Genomic DNA, 8,308 nt, shown 5'->3' on the forward strand with positions numbered 1-8,308 from the left:
AGCTTTCACCTGCTTCCTGAAGTAGAGGTAGATTTATATATTAGACTTATTTAAACTTCCCTTTTCTCTCAGTGATTAGTTGCCCAGGACGGGACAGAGCTTTAGTGGAGCAATTTCCTGGTAACAGGCTGAGGTCTCTTTTGATTAAAACTGGCTCTTCCAAAAACTTACTTCCCATATTGAGACCAGGCATGAGATGAACCACTCTGCTCTTTCCCCCCCTGGTTAAAGGAAAAAAAAGGAAACAGGAGCAAATTTGGGGATGAAGGATGCTTTTAGAGAGCCAGGGATTCACCTTTCCCCTGACTTTGCTGCTTTCCCTAAAATAGGGGCTTCCCCGTCTCTGCCACCACTGATCTTTATAACTTTAAATGGATTAAAGTCTCTCCATATTCTCACAAACAAAAAAATATTGACAGATAAATGCGTACCCTCCAGGGACTGTGGTTCTGGTTTGTGGTCTTTTGCTGTTGATTGAGTTTCTTTTTAGAAAGCTGACAAAGGCAGGAATAGCAGCAGGCAGCTGTGCCCTTGGTAATACCCGTCACTCTCCGTATTAACTCATACCCTCCTCTTTGCTTCCAGCACCCACCAGCCACTGCATGTGCCTAGCACAGCACTAGCCGTGAGAAAAACCTGCCCTTTTCAGCTTTCCTATAACTGTTTTCACTTATCTATTCCCTCCCTAGCAATGAACTGGAATAATTTACTTTTTAATTCTACCCACAAGACAGTTTAACAGAAGGTGCTGCAGGTAGCTCACATCTGTTTACTATCAAACAGGAGATGAATGTGAGAGCCAGGCTGATGCCCTTATTAGCGATATATGCACTTGGTTTTTGTTTTTTACATTTTTATTTTGGGGTTTCTTTCCTGGACATTGTTTTCTTTAGACCTAAACTTTTCCATATCTCCCAATGAAATGTTAAAATTGCATTGCACTCGTTCTCTGGAACACCGTTCTGTTTTTATGCCCAAGCCAACATCTGCTAAACCACAGGACCAGGTGTTTCCTCCTGCTGGCCTCGTCTCATCCAGTGTCAGTGATAGGTCAAGCCACTGAGCTAGTGCAGGCTTCCGGGACATCCTTGTGAGAGAAAATGAGCTAGAAGTAGGTTGTCTCTACAGTTGAAGCTAACATGTCGTTCTGTAGAGGACTGTAGATACTGGTATTGAATGAGCTTGTTTTGACATACTTAAAGACAAAATGTAGCAGGAATCCAAATGAAGGCTTTATTTAGTGTGAAGGCTGCCATAGCTTGAGATAGGGAATAAGTAGCACCTCCACAGTGAAAAGATAAGTCGGATTAGGAAGTAACTAACATACAATGCTTCAACTCCAGAACAAATCAGCGCCATCTGATGGCCTTAGAATAAACTGTATCTTCAATATAGTAGGCTGTATCCTATGACTTGTTGTATATCTCAATGAGAATAAGGGTCAATAAACAAATTATAGACACATTTTTATTGGCTCAATGCACTACATCTGTGACTAGCTTTTTTGATGGGGAGAATTCTTTTACCTAGTCTGTTTTCGGTGGGAAAGCATGTTCTTTTCATCATAAAGGAATTTATTAATATCAGAAATGAGAGGAATGCAGGGTACCATCGCAAAATACAGCAGCCTACTTTAGAGGGCCTTTTACTAAGGCGCGCTCACGTTTTTGGCCACTTGTGGGCGCGCTAAATGTTAGAGACGCCAATGCATTCTTATGGGCATCTCTAACGTTTAACGCGCCCACAATTTTAGTGTGCGCTAAAAACGTGAGCGTGCCTTAGCAAAGAGAAATTATAACCTACATTGATGGTGCTGCTACATTATCTAATAATGATTTTGATATCTCTGGCCTTGACCTCGAAATGGATATGAGAGGATCTTTGAAAGGCACTGCTAACGTTCACCCTATGTTTAAGCATACCTTTTTTCCAAAAAGCATTTGAGCACAACCTGACATGTATCTAACTTTGTGCACCTTTGTGTTTTATTCTTTTGTCCCTATCTTTCTCACCTGCATGCCTGTCTCTTCTCATCCTTTTCCCTCTCATTTTTTCCATCGCATGGTGCACCTGGCATCTTCTCACCACTCCCTTTTTCACTCCCCTACTCCCCCCACTCCTCACCCTCTCGGCACTGCATGTCTTGCTGCCTGGTACCACACCTAACCAGGACCACTCCGGCACACTGGGCCCAGACGAGTTCAAAGCCTGCCTCATCAGCTTGGGTTACGATATTGGAAACGACCCCCAGGTACTGAATATTAGTGCGGAATGCAGCTCACTGTTGAATATAGGGAAAGAAAATAACATTGTTTTTCTCCTTTTTTTTTTTCTGATCATCTACCATTTCCATACATATATTATATATATTAATGTTCATGCTCCCTGGTCTCTATTTATTGATGGTATTTTTGTATGTAATGTGTTACTGTGCTTCCTATCTCTCTTCTTTTCACTTTCATATTCCCTTCTCTGTTTCTCCTATCTGACCTGCTTTGATATTTCCACTGCTTCCTTTATTCTGTTTGATCATTTTAATTCACTCCATCTGTTCTGAACTTGTCTCCCTGTGCTTCATCTGTTTTCCCCAAAACATCTTCCATCTTTACCCAATGCCATTTTTCTTGTTATCCTCTATCTTTTTTTTTTCTTTAATTCTTGCTGTCCATACCTGTCACTCCATCATTTCCTTCCCTTGCCTCGCCTTATGCTTTTCCTGCCATGCTCCTCTTCCTTGCATTACTCCCCCCCCTCCCCCCGCAGAAGAAGACTGGCATCATGGACACAGAAGACTTCCGTGCCTGCCTTATCTCGATGGGTTACAACATGGTAAAGTAAAGCTAGCTCTTGTTCGTTTTTTTGGTTATATGTGTGTGGCATCCTGTGGTGAAATGGGCCATAGTGTAGTTAAAGGTAAAATTTTGGCTTTTGTTAAAGAATTCATAAGAATCAGAAATGGAACAACAGCTGTAATATGGCTAGTCTGAAATGGGAGAAATAAATATTTTGCCAAATTTTGCCAGTCTGAAATTCAGTCACTGTAAGCAGTTGGACTCCCTAGCTGTAAGATTATTTGGAAAACTGTGTGTCGTATGTTTAATATCCAGCTTGTGTTCCTTGTGTTTTGTTTTTATGCATGCGGTAATAAGCATCCAATAGAACAAAGTGAGACCCATTCTTTGCAGTGGTGTTGGTACAACATTACAAAGTGTATGTCAGTGCTTGTCAATCTTTTTGTGGCTGTGATCCTATAATAGCAGCCAAATAAAATGATCTTCTGGAGGTGCAGAATAATGATGTACCTATAGAGAGCCCACCCAAGTTGTGAGCCCATTTGTGGTCCTGACTCACAGCTTGGGAAGCTCTAGTATATGTTATACAGAGCCTTCAACAATGAATGGGAGTGAATAATACAGCTGCTGTCAGCTCATTGCAGTTTTCTGTGTATTTGTATGTTATTCTCTAGTTTCTCCCAGTTGAATATAAAATTAGAGCTTTGTGTTATGCATTGCAGGGAGACAGATCCCATGGCATACTGCAGAGTAATTTAGTACTGAGACATGTCCTTTATTACCACTTCATATGAAAAGTCCCCTGGAGGATTCTGTTTGATAAAAGAATGATTTTTATGTCTTAAAAGCAGAAGTGCCTCATCAGCACTGTCAAAGAAACCTTATGCAGTCAGGTTCTCTGACAAGATTCATGTCCAGGAAAACCCCCAATTCCTTAGTGAACTCAACAGACCAGCCCAGTACTTGCAGGTTATGCCCACCAACCAGCAAATGGAGATGGTAGCAGCTCATCTCCCTTTTTCTATATATTACCTTATTTCGGTGTGGGAGGCTATAATTTCCTGCCAGTTCTCCAATATTTTTATTGAGCTCCTCCTTGTTGGGGTCTCCAGTGTATCATTTGTTTATTTCTTTCTATATTTTCATGTTATATTTCTACCAATGTGTGCCTTTTCCTATTCAAGCGGTAGCTTGTATTCCTTCTATGAAAACTTCTGAAATGCAGAAAAAAAAAACAGCAGATGGCGATGAGAACAGAATTGTGCGAGAAACATGACGGCAGATAAAGGGCCATGTAGCCCATCCAGTCTGCCCTTCCTCAGTAACCACAAATGCCTTCTTTTCCTAAGGGATCCCATGTGCCTATCCCCTGCTTTCATAAATTCTGACAGTTTTATCTCCACGACCTCCACTGGAGGCTGTTCCACACATCACCTTTTCCATGAATATTTTGTTACATTCCTCCTAAGCCTATTTCCTCTTAACTTCATCCAATGCCCTCTCATTCCAGAGTGTTTCTTCAACTGAAAAAAGCTCGCCCTCCTGTACATTACACCACTGCGGTATTTAAACGTCTCTATCATATCTCCTCTCTTCTGCCTCTCTTCCAGCATAAACATATTGAGGTTCATGAGCCTGTCCCTATATGTTTTATGACAGAGACTGCTTACGAATTTAGTAGCCACCCTCTGGACCGACTCCATCCTGTTTTGTATCTTTCTGTAGGTGCGGTCTCCATAATTGCACGCAGTACTCTGACTTCCTCTGCATGTATTTTAGCAAATAGCCACATTGCGCCTTAAAATTCATTTCACAAGGGGAGTGGCTACTTCTTGGGCAGAGTTGTGGTCTGTCACCCTGGCAGAAATTTATAGAGCAGCAACTTGATGCTACACACCATCACAAAACATTATTGATGGGAAGTTTTGACCAGAGCAGTCTTCCTTTTGCCTTTTGGGCAGCAGTTCTTTCTGTAGCTGTTTTTGTTACCCTCCCATGATGGCTTTGTTACATCCCGCAAATCCTGGACTGGTTTGTTGAGGATCCTAAGGAAGGAAAAATTAGGTCTTACTGCAATTTTTTTTCCTTTAGTTCTAACAGGTATATGTAGATTAAACACCCTCTCCCCTCCCATTTTTCTGTATAATCTTTATTTTCCATATGTTTCAGCTTTTGGAATTTCAGTGAAGCTTTGAAACGCTCTTCACTTACTTTTAGCAGTTGAATTCAGTTTGGGTGTTTTGTATTTTTTTTAGTAAAAAAAAAAAAGTTGGTGAAATGGAATGGAGAAGAAGTGTTTAAACAGTTAATACACCTTGGTGTTCCTCTGCTTTGTTATTTAAATCTGATTCATCTGAGCTGCACAGAGCCCTATAGGACAGAGCACAGTTCTGTTCTGTCTCCACCTGCTGATCAGTGAACATAACATGTAAGCGCTGGACTGGTCTGTATAAATCTAAGGGAAAACAAATTAACAAAGACCTAATTTCTCCTTTGCTGGATTATAGACATCTAAATTTGCAACTCATAAATATCTAAAAATAGAAGCCATACTTATAATCTAGTCAAGAATCCACAGACAAACCAAATGAGAGGGATTACAAATGTATTATGCTTAATAAGGTTAATGTCAGCAGGCATATAATCCGAAGAACAGCGGTAGGCATAGCCAGGACCAAAAATTTGGGTGGGCCTACAGCGAAAATAGGTTGGCACTAGGCACCTCCTCCTTTTCCCTCACTCCCCAGATTAAAATTTAATTTTACCTTGGATGGCAGGGATGCCCAAGCCACAGCTTTCTGCAGCTCAAAGTGCTACCACCAGCACCATAAGCATGCTCAGTTCTCGCACGTGAACTGAGCATGTGTAAGAGGTCAGCATGCCTGTAATGCTGGTGTAAGCAGTGATACTTTGAGCCGCTGACAGCTGGTGGTTGGGTGGGCTCTGGATATCTATAGCTAGTGGGAATTGGGGATCCCTGCCAGCTCCAGACAGGTGTGTCTGGCTATTGGTTGGGCCTGAGGCAAAAATGGACAAGCCTACTCCAGGCCCAACCGTTGGCTATGCCACTATAGATTTTAAATTCAGCCTTCAAGAAGGTGGGTTTGTTGGCAGGACATATGATTTATTTAAAATGTAATATATTGCCCTTCTTGTAGGCATCATAATAAAATAACAAGAATTGAAGTAGAAGTGCAAAGAAATAGCAAGACGCTGGCAAAAACCTAATTGGACCAAAACAAAAGCCTAAAGATTTTGATGGATTTGTTTGAGAATCTTCAAAGAAATTCCAAATGTTCTCAGTCTGATATTTGATAATGTATGTCTTGGATTGGTTTAGGGTTGGACATTGATAGTAGTAGATTTTTTTTATTTTTTATTTTTTTTTATTTATCAGCACATCTCAAAATCCATTTTATTACTTAAAAAAATCTAATCTGGCTAAATGAAATTGCTGTCTTAATTCTGTTCTGTTTTGCTCCTTTTTTATTCAACTCTGTTTTAACTCATGACAGTCTGGCTCTGCTACCTTCCCTGTCATTTGCTGTGAGATTAGCCAAGTTGTCTCTGTCTTGCTAACACTCGTTTGTGTTTCCAGGGAGAAGCTGAGTTTGCCCGTATCATGAGTATCATTGATCCCAACCGCATGGGTGTTGTGACGTTCCAGGCCTTCATTGACTTTATGTCCCGTGAGACAGCAGATACAGACACTGCTGACCAAGTTATGGCCTCTTTCAAGATCTTAGCTGGAGACAAGGTAGGTGTCGGACACTGGTTTCCATCTAGAACTGTAACGGTTCACTTGTTCCATAGGGCTGAGCAGTACATTTTTTGGTTGTGACTGTGCTTTTATTCTGGGTTTGTTTGTCAGTTTTTCTTGTTTGCAGAACACTGGACTCCTGGGACAAAGACAGATCGAAAAATATAAGATTGTTGGGGAGATGTTATCAAGCAAAGTTCTCTTGATGTGCAAGACCATGGGGCTTGATCCGTAGGGAAAGGAATCAGAATGAGAGTGCATAGAATGAAGAGTATATTCTTACTGATTAGATGTTTCAGCCAGAGAGGAGTCTTCCTTTGGGGCAGTATTTTTTTTTTTTTTTTTGTCTGCAGTGGTTTCTGTAGAAAGAGATAGGTCAGAAGAGACTACTGTATTCACAATGAGTATGTGCAGTGCACTGATTCCCACAAGTCAACAGTGTGAGTGAACCCTGCATTTAATAGAAAAGCATTATATATTCTATCATCTGTGAATGGTGTGTTATTCAGAGGGACAGTAATGCATAGCATCTAGTGGTGGTTGTGTTTGGCTTCCTTGTGATATCGTTGACTATTGTATAAGATAACGTCTATGCAACTTGTAGCCAGGGATGATCTGTGCCATATTTCTCTTCCTGAGAGCACTTATAAACAACCTCATAACTGTATACTTATATGTCTGTTGACCATTTGCAAATAAAATATTAAACCAACAATTAAGCAAGAACCATATCCAATTATTTTTTTTCTTCATACTAGAACTTTGAAATTTTTATTTTACTTATTTTTTTTTCTAGAACTACATTACTTCAGACGAGCTGCGCCGGGAGCTGCCACCGGATCAGGCTGAATACTGCATTGCTCGGATGGCACCATACAGTGGGCATGACGCTGTGCCAGGCGCCCTAGACTACATGTCCTTCTCCACAGCACTCTACGGCGAAAGTGACCTTTAACCCCTTCCTCCTCTCGTTAGGTTCTTGTTTTCCTGGCGCACCTTTCTCTGTATGCAAAACGGCCTCTGCACACCTCCTTTTTGTCTGTCTCTCCCCCGTCGCTTCAAATAACGAGATACTGTATCACATTCTGAGGAAGGAGTAGTGGGGAGGATGCTAATTCTACCAGGTCTGCCTGCCCTTTTAAGTACTAGTTTACAAATGATTTTTCTTCAAAGTATTTGAAAAAATGACATTTAAAAGAGCCACCTATTTTGTTATAAGAGGTATTTTTCTCTGGCAGTTGAAAGCATAAATGAAAAGGAAAAAAAAAAGTTTAAATATTGTAATTTTGTTTACATTGACACAGAATAGGTAACAGAGCACAACGTCAAATTACAGTTGTGGCTTTCTCTTTGGTATTGGATTTTTTGAATTGTTTTGAAAAATGTCAGCATTTAGAGTTTTCTGCCCGCATGTCTTAAATCTTATATGTCTACCTTTGAAGCACACACTGCTCCATATGCTCCTGGGTTCCATGGTTTCCTAATTTTAATGCAAATATTTTCTGAGGACAAAAAATAAACTTTTAAAAGTTATGTGTATTTTCTAGAAGATTCCCATGTCTTCAATATTTAATTTAAAAAGAAAAAAAATGCAATTTTGCCTCCTATGTTATCAGTGCACAATTTTATTTTTTATGTTGCTGAAGTTGTTATAAGTTTCAGTCATGAAGCTTAAAACGAGACATACTTTGATATTGCTTGTCACAGATCGTATTAAAAACATTCTTGTGATAACAAAATCCAGGTTTCTTTTCCA

General features: G+C 40.3%; 1 protein-coding gene across 1 annotated transcript in view; it reads left to right on the top strand.

Moving 5' to 3' along the window:
- The window catches only part of LOC115459704 (alpha-actinin-1-like), a gene marked incomplete at its 5' end in the record, with an annotated part of 28,895 nt that extends 21,085 nt beyond the window's left edge, over window positions 1–7,810 (top strand). The window contains 4 exons of the mRNA XM_030189507.1: window positions 2,171–2,251; window positions 2,764–2,829; window positions 6,391–6,549; window positions 7,349–7,810. Of these exons, the coding sequence (XP_030045367.1) occupies window positions 2,171–2,251; window positions 2,764–2,829; window positions 6,391–6,549; window positions 7,349–7,507 (465 nt within the window). The remainder of the gene's footprint in view (window positions 1–2,170; window positions 2,252–2,763; window positions 2,830–6,390; window positions 6,550–7,348) is intronic.
- Between the last annotated feature and the right edge of the window lie 498 nt (window positions 7,811–8,308).

Source organism: Microcaecilia unicolor, unplaced genomic scaffold (assembly GCF_901765095.1).
Source record: "Microcaecilia unicolor unplaced genomic scaffold, aMicUni1.1, whole genome shotgun sequence".
Classification (NCBI taxonomy): Eukaryota; Metazoa; Chordata; class Amphibia; order Gymnophiona; family Siphonopidae; genus Microcaecilia; species Microcaecilia unicolor.